This window comes from Rhinatrema bivittatum, chromosome 4 (genome assembly GCF_901001135.1).
Source record: "Rhinatrema bivittatum chromosome 4, aRhiBiv1.1, whole genome shotgun sequence".
Classification (NCBI taxonomy): Eukaryota; Metazoa; Chordata; class Amphibia; order Gymnophiona; family Rhinatrematidae; genus Rhinatrema; species Rhinatrema bivittatum.
This window is the reverse complement of record NC_042618.1, coordinates 34,173,408-34,187,441: the sequence shown is the minus strand read 5'-3', so window position 1 is coordinate 34,187,441 and position 14,034 is coordinate 34,173,408. Positions and strand designations below refer to the sequence as shown.

At 43.7% G+C, this 14,034-nt stretch overlaps 1 protein-coding gene across 6 annotated transcripts in view; it reads right to left on the bottom strand.

Annotated features, from left to right (window-relative positions):
* EVL (Enah/Vasp-like) overlaps positions 1 to 14,034 on the bottom strand; it is a 365,975-nt gene that overhangs the window by 34,207 nt on the left and 317,734 nt on the right. For 5 of the 6 annotated variants that reach the window (XM_029597934.1, XM_029597932.1, XM_029597933.1 and 2 more), the window contains exons 8-12: positions 13,517 to 13,577; positions 12,403 to 12,463; positions 9,935 to 10,001; positions 9,774 to 9,836; positions 2,048 to 2,114 (exon numbers count right to left, since the gene is read on the bottom strand). In XM_029597934.1, coding sequence (XP_029453794.1) covers positions 2,048 to 2,114; positions 9,774 to 9,836; positions 9,935 to 10,001; positions 12,403 to 12,463; positions 13,517 to 13,577 — 319 coding nt within the window. The remainder of the gene's footprint in view (positions 1 to 2,047; positions 2,115 to 9,773; positions 9,837 to 9,934; positions 10,002 to 12,402; positions 12,464 to 13,516; positions 13,578 to 14,034) is intronic. The other variant, XM_029597928.1, reaches the window with a different exon arrangement.

The window sequence follows — 14,034 nt, the reverse complement described above, 5'->3', positions numbered from 1 at the left end:
TGTTCGAATACAAAACGAGAACAGGAGAGTTTCTCTTTCTTCCACCTCAACAATGGAACAATGTGGCACATTTAAAACTAATCGGAGAAAGATCTTTTTCTCTCAACGCACAATTAAACTCTGGAATTTGTTGCCAGAGGATGTGGTTAGTGCAGTTAGTATAGCTGGGTTTAAAAAAGGATTGGATAAGTTCTTGGAGGAGAAGTCCATTACCTGCTATTAATCAAGTTCACTTAGAGAATAGCCACTGCCATTAGCAGTTACATGGAATAGACTTAGTTTTTGGGTACTTGCCAGGTTCTTATGGCCTGGATTGGCCACTGTTGGAAACAGGATGCTGGGATTGATGGACCCTTGGTCTGACCCAGTGTGGCATTTTCTTATGTTCTCTCTGACAGTGCAGATACATCCAGTGTAGGATCAGAAACCAGGGATCCCAATATAGGTGAAATAGGATTTCTAGTTCTCCAAGTTGGTAAGAAGCAAACTTTACCAATAGGTGGACAACTCTCAGCAGGTAATGCCAAAACTTTGGTAAAATATTTCTTTAATGTATCTCGAACAGAAGTCCCAGGAATCCTGAGAAAACTTAAGCATAAATTCAAATGCCTGGAAAAATTTTTAGACTGTTCAATTTTCCTGTGACCTAAATTCTTATCCTGAATTAGAGTAACATTAACCTTCTGGATATCTTGTACTTGCTTGTCTATATTATCCACCTTTTACCTCCTCTTCTTGGACCTTCTGGGAATGAGCCACACATAACTCTGAGACACTTCTCAGCAGAAAACGAATGTCAGATGCACAATTAGATACTGCAGTTATCTACGTGAGCCAGAACGAGCAAAGGCTGCCCGGAGAAATTTCTCCCGCTCTTACCGAGGGTTCCAATGTCTTACGCAGGAGAGCGGTGGTAATGTCTGCAGGCTGCTTGTTCTGCGGGACGGTGCTCACCGGCAGTACTTCCTCATCTCCTCCAGAGCAAATGGCATCAAGCTGGGGCAACTCTTCTCCGGCAGCGAGCCCTCCCGCTGGAGTAACAGACGAGCCATCTTCCTGCGACTGCTCCAGCGCGACGCTGTCGGGGGTATCCCGGGAGATACTTAAGGTGACATCCAGCGGGTCTGGAGCTCCCTCAGGCAGACCCGCAATGGAACTCTCACCCCCTTATTGTCATCCAACCAGCTCAGCATGGAATGAATTGTGCGCTGACCGGGCAAAAATGAAGACTCGGAAGGAAACTGTCTCAGTCTGCCTTTGCAGTTGGACGGCACGATGATAGGAGAAAATAGGAAGAGCTCCGAGCAGACAAAGAGCCTAGCACGTCGCCAACTTGACTCCACCCCAGATCATAAGCTTCTGGTGGAGTTCTCAAGACCATGAAGACCACAAAGCTTGTGATCTGATGGACTTTTATGACATCCTGATCTAAGTGTTTTGTTTTACTTTTTTTTTTTTTTTTTTTTTTTTTTTTTAAGTATTCTTCAGATGATCTCCTAAAGGAGATACATGAAACATCAGCTGGTACTGGAATTAACACCTATTCGGATTTATTATACATGGATTCAAATCATTTACCTGCACTCCTAATATCTTAGGGGTATTTCTGATGGCTGTTTCTTTGTGCTTGAGTTATTTGAATGTATTTTCACAATTATTGTGTTATACAGTGTTTGGTTGTTTTCCTAATATGACTATTAAAAAAAAAAAAAGTTTAGAGTTGGGGGGGAAATGATTGATTTGGAATAGACAATCGATCTGTGTATTTTCCTTTTTTTTTTTTAGCAGAGCCTTTCCCAGGGCTTGGTCTAAGTTTTATAAACTTTACAAACATGCTCTTTTGACGTCATTCCTTTATTATGTGCATATTTATTATTGGCTGTGACTTTGTTCCCTTGGGTTTTAGATTTTCTTTAATAAAATGACAAAACATTTTATTACAAGACAAAATGTCAGTCTAGCAGCTTCTTCAATCTATTTGACACTTCAGCCGGGTAAGCATGGCAGCACTGTTCAAAATATAGACACAAACACAACACACACTCACTTGTTTCATCCTGTCAAAGTCTAAGACATCTGAAGAAACATCATTGCTGCTGCTCACTGGTTTCATCCTAAAGTCGAGGAAGTAATGCACGAAAAGACAGGGTTATGCTTCGTCCCAGGACAGAACACACACTGTCTTGCAAAGTATCGCACAAACATTTATTTCTGTCCACTGTGTACGGTAGCTAGAGGTACCCAAGGCCAAACAGCTTCAGTCCTGTTTATCTACTCCCAGACCCAGAAATATAGGTCAGTGAATGAGTGGCACCTGACCCTTTTTAGTGGATTAACCTAATACATTTGTGGCCCGTTACATGCACATCCCTTTGGTTTTCTGTGGCTGTGCCAGGACAGATTCCACAGCAAGGTTTAGAAACTCCTGTTGCAAAGTTGTAAAGTATACATGTGTTTCAACAAATGTGCTATACATGTCTAAATATATACAATACACTAGAATAAAAAATCTGTAAATTATTAAAAAAAAAAAAAACAACTTTCCAACCTTTTCATGGCTGGATCACGTCTAGTTTTTTTTTTCATTTTTTTCTTTCTTTCACCATTGAAGTTTCTTCTGTTTTGTTCCTTTTCCTTTCCTTTATTCTCCTCTTACTACAGCCTCTCTCTCCCTCCCACATTGCACTAGGCTCACAAGATAAGGCAGTTTTATAAATGCAGATATATAAGGTGAGTTGCCTTCTCCTATTTCTACCACCCTCCCTCCCTCCTTTCTGTGGCTCTTTCCTCCCACCTCTGTTTGCTCCCACCACCAATTCTCTTTCCTTCCTCTGCATCTCTTTGCGCCATGACCTCTCTTTCTCTCTTCCTTCTAGCCCTCCCTCCCCATCAAGACTTGCTAGAGACAAAGTTCCTGGATGTAATAAATGATTGCTTCATGGAGCAATTGGTTCAGGAACCAACAAGAGAGGGAGCTATTTTAGATTTAATTCTTAGTGGAACGCAAGATTTGGTGAGAGAGGTAATGGTGGTGGGGCCACTTGGCAACAGTGATTATAACATGATCAAATTTAAACTAATAACTGGAAGGGAGACAATAAGTAAATCTGCAGCTCTAACACTTTGATAAAATGAGGAAAATAGTTAGAAAAAAACTGAAAGGTGCAGCTGCAAAGCTTCAAAGTGTTCAACAGGCTTGGACATTGTTTAAAAATACAATCCTAGAGGCGTAGTCCATATGTATTCCACGCATTAAGAAAGGTAGAAAGAAGGCAAAACGATTACCGTCATGGTTAAAAGGTGAGGTGAAAGAGGCTATTTTAGCCAAAAAAACATCCTTCAAAAATTGGAAGAAGGATCCATCTGAAGAAAATAGGATAAAGCATAAGCATTGTCAAGGTAAGTGTAAAACATTGATAAGACAGGCGAAGAGAGAATTTGAAATGAAGTTGGCCATAGAGGCAAAAACTCATAATAAAACTTTTTAAAATATATCCAAAGCAAGAAACCTGTGAGGGAGTCGGTTGGACCATTAGATGACAGAGGGGTTAAAGGGGCTCTTAGGGAAGATAAGACCATTGCAGAAAGACTAAATGAATTCTTTGCTTCCGTGTTTACTAATGAGGATGTTGGGGAGATACCAGTTCCAGAGATAGTTTTCAGGGGTGATGAGTCAGACGAACTGAACAAAATCAAACTAAAGAGTAGCAAATCACCTGGACTGGATGGTATGCATCCTAGGGTTCTGAAGGAACTAAAAAATGAAATTTCTGATCTATTAGTTAAAATTTGTAACCTATCATTAAAATCATTCATTGTACCTGAAGACTGGAGGGTGGCCAATGTAACCCCAATATTTAAAAAAGGCTCCAGGGGCGATCCGGGCAACTATAGACCAGTGAGCCTGACTTCAGTATCGGGAAAAATAGTGGAAACTATTCTCAAGATCAAAATTGTAGAGCATATAGAAAGACGTGATTTAATGGGACACAGTCAACATGGATTTACCCAAGGGAAGTCTTGCCTAACAAATCTGCTTCATTTTTTTGAAGGGGTTAATAAACATGTGGATAAAGGTGAACCAGTAGATGTAGTGTATTTGGATTTTCAGAAGGCATATGACAAAGTCCCTCATGAGAGGCTTCTACGAAAACTAAAAAGTCATGGGATAGGAGGTGATGTCCTTTCGTGGATTACAAACTAGTTAAAAGACAGGAAACAGAGAGTAGGATTAAATGGTCAATTTTCTCAGTGGAAAAGGGTAAACAGTGGAGTGCCTCAGGGATCTGTATTTGGACCGGTGCTTTTCAATATCTACCTTATAAATGGGCTCTGACCGACGGCCCGCAAATGCGCAGTAGAGAGCAGCTCTACCGCGCATGTGCGGGCTAGCACGTTGGTCAGAGCCGTGCGTGCCCGAAAAAAAAACATGGCGGTGGGGCTGCAGGAGCGGCGGCGGCCGCGAAGCAGGAGCGGGAGGAGGAGCAGAGGCGCCGCGCGCGAGTGACACCCCCCTCCGAGATCTGCCGGCAGGAGAAGCAGCGCCGCCGCGCGCGAGTGACACCCCCCCCCCCCCGAGATCTGCCGGCAGGAGCGGCAGGAGAAGCAGCGCCGCGCGCGCGGGAGTGACACCCCCCCCCCCCCCCCCCGAGATCTGCCGGCAGGAGCGGGAGGAGAAGGTGGTGAGAGGGAAGGTGAGAGAGAGAGAGAGAGGGAGGTGACAGAGGGAGGTGAGAGGGAGGGAGGGAGGTGTGAGAGAGAGGGAGGTGAGAGAGAGGGGAAGGGAGGTGAGGGAGTGAGAGTGAAGGAGGAGGGGGAGAATGAGGGGGAGGGAGTGGGAAGGAAACGGACCGAGCCCGTTGTTACGGGCTTAACGGCTAGTATATATATAAATGATCTGGAAAGGAATACGAAGAGTGAGGTTATCAAATTTGCGGATGATACAAAATTATTCAGAGTAGTTAAATCACAAACGGACTGTGATACATTACAGGAGGACCCTGCAAGATTGGAAGATTGGGCATTCAAATGGCAGATGAAATTTAATGTGGACAAGTGCAAGGTGTTGCATATAGGGAAAAATAACCCTTGCTGTAGTTACACGATGTTAGGTTCCATATTAGGAGCTACCACCCAGGAAAAAGATCTAGGCATCATAGTGGATAATACTTTAAAATCGTTGGCTCAGTGTGCTGCAGCAGTCAAAAAAGCAAACAGAATGTTAGGAATTATTAGGAAGGGAATGGTTACTAGAACGGAAAATGTCATAATGCCTCTGTATTGCTCCATGGTGAGACCGCACCTTGAATACTGTGTACAATTCTGGTCGCCGCATCTCAAAAAAGATATAGTTGCGATGGAGAAGGTACAGAGAAGGGCAACCAAAATGATAAAGGGGATGGAACAGCTCTCCTATGAGGAAAGGCTTAAGAGGTTAGGGCTGTTCAGCTTGGAGAAGAGACAGCTGAGGGGGGATATGATAGAGGTCTTTAAGATCATGAGAGGTCTTGAACGAGTAGATGTGACTCGGTTACTTACACTTTCAAATAATAGAAGGACTAGGGGGCATTCCATGAAGTTAGCAAGTAGCACATTTAAGACTAATCGGAGAAAATTCTTTTTCACTTAACGCACAATAAAGCTCTGGAATTTGTTGCCAGAGGATGTGGTTAGTGCAGTTGGGTTCAAAAAAGGTTTGGATAAGTTCTTGGAGGAGAAGTCCATTAATGGCTATTAATCAATTATACTTAGGGAATAGCCAATGCTATGACTAGCAATGGTAACATGGAATAGTCTTAGTTTTTGGGTACTTGCCAGGTTCTTGTGGCCTGGATTGGCCTCTGTTGGAAACAGGATGCTGGGCTTGATGGACCCTTGGTCTGACCCAGCATGGCAATTTCTTATGTTCTTATGCTAGTTCTCCACCCCCTCCATGCTGCAGCTCGGTCTGCCTAACCTGCTGCTAGGGGGACCGCAATGCTTCATCTACTGTATATATTTACTGGCCTTTATTCTTTCGTACTTAAACAAAAGAACATGGCATGTGAGGTTGCTCAAGTCTCATTCCATGCCAACCTAGGGTTTTTCTTAAGACAAATAGCCTTGTGGTTGCTGTGTTAGTACACTTGGATATGCAGAAATAAAGGTCTACAAAGAAGTTGAGGGTGAGTCATTTTTTCTTTTTTGTTTCGTTAAGCTTAACAAATCACGAGTGACTCGCCTTCAAGAGCTAGGTGCCCTCAGTCATTCTTTCCACACTGACTTGCACAAAGGGTGCGCGGCCCTCAAACCCTAGGCACACCTGTATCTAGTTTGATTACAAAGATTGCCTCCCTATGGGCCTCTCTTCTTGACCTTTATTTTTTTTTTTCCTTTAGAGGAAGAAAGCCAACAACCGCTGGCCCTCTTTAGGATGGAGTAAAAGAAATACAGGACTGACCCAGGCTGGCCCTAATGGTCTGAAGCTACATTGCAAAGGCTTGCTTACCCCCTAATCTGAGGCATGAAAAGAAAAGCTCAGGAAATACTTCTAAAGTGCTTGCAGGTTCCCTCTTCTGTGTCTGTCCCCCCCCCCCCCCCCCCCCCCGTAACTACAGTGCTCGCAGCTAATTAAAACTAAGAAGGCAGCAACACACAAAGGCAGAAGCTGTGGCTGGTGACATTAGTAACTGAATTGTTCCCTGGCAAGAATACAAGCCATTGCTACCTCCCACTCCAGGAGAGCGGGGGTGCCAGCAAGGCCATTTAGCTAGGGCCTACAATGTTCAAGGGGGGCCTACTTTTGTTGGGCAAAATTTTTTTTAAAAAGCTAAATATATCTATTTCTAACATGTAGAAATAAACATTTCAATTGTAATTGAAGAATTTGCTAACAAAAAAACTCGTAAAGCCTTCTTAAATAAATAAAAATTATTTGGGAAATTTAGAAAACGATTTCTCTTATGAAGTATCACATCTGAACCTTATATAGGGGCCTACTTTTCTTAGCTGGCACGGGCCTGATGCCTGCTCTCTCTGGCCCCGCTCCCTCCCTTTCTCCCCCTCCCGCCCCCCCAGCGTAATCACAATCCATATCACTGTCGCCTGGTGCGAGTATTCAAGCTACGCCATCGCTTCCCCTGGTGAGAGTACAAACTCTATTCCTTGATTATTTTTTTTTTAACCCACGTTCATGACGACATAAGGGATCAGCAAAGCACAGAACGGAATGCCACAGGTACCAGGGGTGATGTCTGGCACCACTTAAAGCCATTTGAAAGAAAAGGAGGGTAAAACCTAAGACAAAAACGCTACATAGAATTTTCTCTGCTAAACAAAAACAACAAAAAAAAATAAAAATTAAAAAGGCAAAACAGAAATGATCACAAACATCTGCGGCACAACATGGAGAGGAGCCAAATCTAACATACAGCATTTTAATAAAAACACAAATATATTCTTTGATATTAATAGTGTAATGGAGGGAAGCCCCATCACTGCCCTCGGTTACTCCTGCACTGAAAACATCTGGGGACATCCATATGTGTACGATTTACTATAACTGAAGCTCAGCATTTGATGCAGTCAAAAATGGATGATTTCATGGTCTGGGCCAACTTCAGACCAGCATATCAGAGACCAGGGTTGTGATTTCATTTGAAAAGAAATGAAAGAAAAAAACAAATGAAATTTAATTTTGCTTTGTTTTTAAAGACAAAAGGGGGTAATGGTGAGGAGGCTGCGGATCATCTCAAATGTTCTCTCTCGGCTGTGAGGCGCTAGTGCCAGAGCCCTTCCTACCCGCTGACGTCATCTAATGGCGCCCATCACCCTGGCTATTTAAGACCTGACCCAGTGGTGCGCAGCCACTGCTGAAGCTGGGCCCCTTTGTCCAGTTTGATGGAAGGGTTGCTGGTTTGACTAATGGGAAGGGAAATGAAAATTAAACCTCAGACTATCTCCGGCAAATGCTTCTATCAGGGGTCCAACGAGCGTCAGGATTGGCCTTAGGAGCCATGAATTGGGAAGAATTTGATTCTTCAAGGGCTTCCCTGATCCCGGGCCAGGCCATAACACCACTCCAACCACCAGGTTAGTCCAGCAACATGGACAGAATTGGTCTACCCACAGTTGGTGATTCTGGGGCTATCGACTCGTCAGTGGGAGGAGTTACTGTTGGCTCCTGTGCTGCTGCTTCAGCCATCATGGCTGAGGGAGTTATATCCAGAGGGGAAGTTCAAAGTATAACTATCAATCCCCCCCGCATTTGGATACTTCTGGAGATGTTAGTGAACCTACCAGGATTATCCTCACTTATGTGTGGAAATGATTGTAAAAATGGACAAGCCCTTGACCCATACTACCTCACAATTTATGCAATATACAGGAGAATCCAAGAGGCACATACTTTATGTTTGTCTGCGTTAGAGTCTACGGTGTCCACCCTGGCTCCTCTGGCGAATTCTCTACAAGCTTTGCTGCTTCATTAAGGATAGTTTCATGTATTACAACCAGCTTGAAAGGCTGGAAAATGTTCAGAGAAGGAAGAACTTGTGGTTTTTTAATTTTCCAGGCACCAGATTGATGTCACCATTAGTTATTTAAGAAGTATACTAGTGGCATACTGAATTTAATTTCAGATTGAGAAATTTTCTTATTTATTATGTGTCTGGTTATAGAAAGATAGTGGCTGAAAGTAAAGGTGAGGTGAATATCTTGCTTCCTGCAAGTCGTAAGATATCTACTTCTTTTGGACGGATCAACTGATGATATCCCAACTAGGGCTACTCTATTGGTATCTCTTTTGCACTGAAAATGATAAAGATCTTGTTCTCCAGAGGTATTTCAAGAATGTTTGTTTTGTGGTCAGAAAATCCAAGTAATTCCTGATGTTTCACGAACTACTCAGCGTTGGAGGAAGCAATTCCTCTCGTTTGGCAAAGAGTGTTGGCCATTGGTGCCACTTTTTCTTAAATTTCCATGCAAATGTGTAGTCAGTCATCAAAATAATAAGTTTGCTTTTTCTGATCCTTCAATTTGGAAACATTTGGTTAATTTGTGTAGGAGTTGGATCTGCATTTAAGGGGTGTGGGGAAAGGCTTCGGTAGATATTTGATCTCTTTTTTTTTTTTCCCCTTTTCCTATTTTTCTCCATATCCCATTAAGAGGATGTTATCAGACCCCCCTCTAAGTTTATAGTGGACTTTTTTCATGAATGACCTTCGTGTTACCTAGTAATAATGTGGTATGTTTTATGTGGGGGATTTCTGAAATTCTTGTAAATCAATGATTGTTGTTAATTATATAAAACTTAATAAAAAGAGAATAAAAACAAGCACTGCCCCCCCCCCCCCCACAAGCCGGCTGCAAAAAACTATAATTCTAAATAAATACATAAATAAATAAAACTCGGCCACTCCTTGTGAGCTTGGGCAAGTCACTTTACCCTCCCATTGCCTGAGGTACAGACTTACTGCCGGATTCACCGAGGCTTGCCTCCCATTCTCTGTGTATGGGAAAATTACCTTGATGAATCAGACTCTCAGACTGTAAGCTCTCTGGGGGATAAAGAACAATCAACTTGAGTTTTGTCAGCACAGCAAGATATAATAAATTCTAGGGGCGGGGTGTGCACTAAAGAAATGAACAAGTGATGGACAACGGCACATCAGCAGGAGCTGCAAATAAACGACGATCACAACACTGGGGGGGAAGACGGGACAATGAACGACGAATAGGAGAGTTTGCCACTCTCGAGCTGAAGACAACCAAAGAGCTAGAGCTGGATTTAGTACCTAAAGGGCGGCTGAGAGTGAATGGGGCTCTTAGCTTCGGGACTCTTCACCACGGGTGGAGTTCTATGGCAATGGAATGAGACAGCATGAGAAGTCAGCACTCTGAGCACACATCGCGCTTCAACAGTCTTTTAAGCTTTACAGAAATGGTTTTTGCCCACCTAGAAAGCAAGGACGGGATAGGCTTTTCAACAGAATTGCTCCGTTCCCATGGCTTCTTTCCAGAGTCTGCAATATCAAAGCGAAAGATCAGCTGCAGCCTGCATTTTCATCACTGTTTACGGCACGCTTCCCCCCCCCCCCCCCACCCAACGGGGCAGTTCAAGGTGTGCAACACTAGCATGGCTGATTACGGACGGTGTGCGTACATAGAAAAGCTGATACAATAGAGAGGATGTATACATGGAACAGTTGATACAATATAAATAACATTTCGAACGCGGTGGTGAGTCTCCGTGAGTATTAATAGTGCAGAAGGGCTATAGACCAGGGCTTCCCGAACTGTGGGTCGGGACTCCGAATGGGGAGACTAAACTTTCAACTGGGGTCACAAGTGCCTCAAATGGCAGAGCTCTTCGGGTGCCAGTGGTGGCAGTGAGCGGCTTGTGACCCAGCTGGGGTTGCCAACTTTTCCATGGAGCAGCACCAGACACTTGGGGGGGCACAGATTTTTTTTCCTAGGCAGATTCTTCCTGCCTGTCTTTGGGGCTCAGTTCGACTCTCCTTTTTCCTCTGCGGCTCCCAGGAGGACAGCGTGAAGTAGAAAAAAAAAAAAACAAGTGCCGCACAGCTATGGGTAGAGGCAGAGGAGGAGGAGGAGAGTCGACCGAGCCCCGAAAACAGGCAGGAGATTGGAGCTCTGCCACCACTAATTGGCCCCTGGCCTTGCCTGACCGAATTTTACAGTGTCCGGTTACCCTTGTAACCGGACACTGTACAACAGGCTGCAAAACCGGGCTGTCTGGTTGAAAACTGGGCAGTTGGTCATCCTAGACCCAGCACGAACTCATAGCTCCTGCTGTGGCCCCCCACCCCCACATGAATTTCTGTGGCAACAGGAAGCCCTGCCTGAGGAGGGACTGAAGCTGCTCCCGTGCCCCCGAAAGCTTGCAGTGGTTTACAGACCCCCGCGCTGGCTTTTCATGACTAACGCTGCTGCTGCTTGCAGATTCACTGTCGCACGTGCCCAGGCTGCTGAAGGCTGCCGTGCTTCTCCTCCCCTCACCCACCGCTGAACCCTGTTAGCGGCCTGTCCTCTCCTTCTCACCCGTTGTCATCCATCTTCGGCCCGGGAGACAAAGTAAAACGTTGCCACTGCCCTTGGCCCAGGGAGACGTTTGTACAGCCCCCTGCTGTAGGACGAGAGGGATCGGATGCAGGAGGGGGTCTTGAGGCTTGGATTAGTTGGAGAGGGGGGTTGGCTGTAGAAGGTGAAGGAGGGGGAATGAAAGAAGACTAACCGGAGAACATAGGAAAGGAGCTGGGGGGTTGAGAGAGCATCAGCTAGGGAGGCGAGAGAAGGTTTGGAGAGGCGGCAGTGAGGCTGAGGTAGCAGAGGGAAGGCTAGAGGGGGAGGTGAGGGTTACTGGAGAGTGTAAGGGGGGATCAGCTGGAAGGGCGGAGGCTGAAAGAGAAGGGGGGGATCTGCTGGAGGGGAAGAAGAGAGGGGGTACTCTGGACAGGGTGGAGGCTAGGAGACAAGATCAGTTGGAGTGCAGTGAGGGTGAGAGTGGAGTGATTGTTGGAGGGTACCTGCACCCCTCTGTTTTTGTCATTCTCTGGGGAAATGTGAATTTTCAAGTACTAAGTTGGGGTCACGTTGGCTAAAAGTCTGGGAAACCCTGCTATGGACGCTTTTCATAGGGCTCATGTTACTGGTTGGAGCCGAATGCCGCTCTGAAAAGCCAGGTTTTCCCCAGTTTTCTGAAGAGTGGGAGATCTGGAGCAAGCCTAAGATGCAATAAGGCGTTGCATAAGGTTGAGATGGTGAACATAGTGAGTGGGCGGGTATAGAGGAAGTGAGGGAAACATCAGGATATATTGGCACTAAGCCTTTGAGGGTTTTGTAAGCTGGGACCAGGTTTTGAATTTGGTGTGGCAGAGTGGTGGGAGCCAGTGTAGGGTTTTCCGAGTGGGACTTATTGGATCACCTTTATTTGTATTCATAGAAATGAGGGTTACTGTGTTCTGATCTTCTTATATAAAAACACATACACACACACACACAGAATATAAATTTAAACAACAATGATACCCATAACAGATGCTTTACTTGTCATTTTCTTCACCTTAGCTGACATACAGTATATGTTAGAACCCACTGCTGTGGCGTAAAGTTTCAAACACATAGATCACCCGATGAGCAACAAGTAGATGCAGCTGTTCAAAAGTACAACACTATTACCGCGTATACTGCCTATCTGGGTGAACCATAATACATCTAAATGATCTGAGAAGAAAATAATCTCCTTAGTTACGCATTTTTCTTTACACCCTAAAACTGAACACAAAACAGGATTAGCGTAAGGTCTGTGCCTAGAAGACCATGTGTCAGAATCAAATACAGAAAAACACATGTGATAACAAAAAAAGGCAGCTAAAATTGTTTCAGATTAATTTAATTTATTACCTGAGGAATTCTGCTGAGTAGGACCTCGTGCATTGGGTGAAGGTGAGGGGCTGATGTCATCCTATTAAAATAGGAAATTTCAATAAAGATAGAAGCATTTTCAAGGCTACTGAACAAGAGATGCCGGCACAATTAACTATTTTCTTATAGGCCTATTCATTGCACAAAAGGGACTGAACGCAGGGGCTTAAGAGAGCCTGGTTTTCAGTTGTAATAGGAGATTACAGTTAGACGAAACATCGGTACCAAGTGGTGATGGTACACTATGGAGGGAAGTTTCCAGGGAGTTATGCGTGAAAAAATAGCGTATATTGTAACAATTTTCAAAAGCTCATGTATGCACATAAAACCTTTTGAAAATTCAGTGAAATTTCAAAGAAGTTATGCACATAAAAGTAGCATGTAAAAACCTTTTGAAAATGACCTATGTGTGGAGAGACAGAAGATCGTCAAGGAGCAGGAGATGCCATCAGGGTGACGAGTTTAAGAGCGAAGTTCATTACTGTTCTGATACGCACAAAACTAACCCAACAGTAAGATGAGAAAAAGAAAAACAAAGGCTGGGAGTTTTCTTTATATTAAGGGTAGAGTTGAAGATCATCTCAGCATGCATGGAACGTAAATGCAGATCTGTGCAACTCAATAAAGTGGGGGGTATCCCTGGTAAAGATGACAAATTGCTTGTTTCAGGCCACAAAATAGCTATCACAAACCACACCTGCCAAAAAGAGGTTAGCAAAACGGGGAATAAACAGCAAAGTGCTCAGTCATTTCAGGGACTTTTATTCCCACGATATTTATCAAAAGATATGACGACAGTGCAGTTAAGTTTCCAATTCTGTTTCCTAATGTATAAGTGGTGATGTTACTTTCTAAACTTTCCAACTGGCGTATCTTCACTTTAAGCAACACATCAGAATAAATTAATGGTTTAAGAAAATTGGTATGGAATAGTATTTCAATGAAGAAAACTTCATCAAAGGTCCATTCCTTTTTTTTTTTTGTAATATTATTGATGAATCTAATCTTCTTGACATGATCACTATTAGAAAGGAACTCTGAGTAGTTCTGCATTTTTATAATAACAGTGATGTAAGATAGTTAATGTACTTACGTTTTGGCTTTCCTCATCCTTTTTGTCACCTGGCTTTTCTGTTTGTGACGCTGCTTTCCTCCTGTGATTGGAAATAAGAGGCAAAGGATCGTACTGTTACTTCTCACTTACAAACCAAAGTCTGCATATTCCATGTAGTGGGAGAACATGCACTAGAGAAAAGTTGAAAGCGTCCATCTGAACTGGCTCTTTCTAGTGCATGGTATATAAATACAAGCAAGCAGTGACTGAATCAGGTCACACCTTTCCAGGTTAGTTGTTTGAAGGCCTGCTTTAGAATGGCTCAGGTGATCAAAGTCATGTGATTGGTCACATAATCATGAGTTATACCACAACTGCACACACCCTTTGCATTTTAAATCCTGTCTATAGAAAATAAAGGATAGCTGATAAAATTACAAACCAGGTAGCAAGTGTTCTGGAAATGAGATTACAAGACTGACGTCATCACAAGATTTCCACACCTAAGAGGGTGTACAATAAGAACAAAAGGCTTGCCATACTGGGTCAGACCAAAA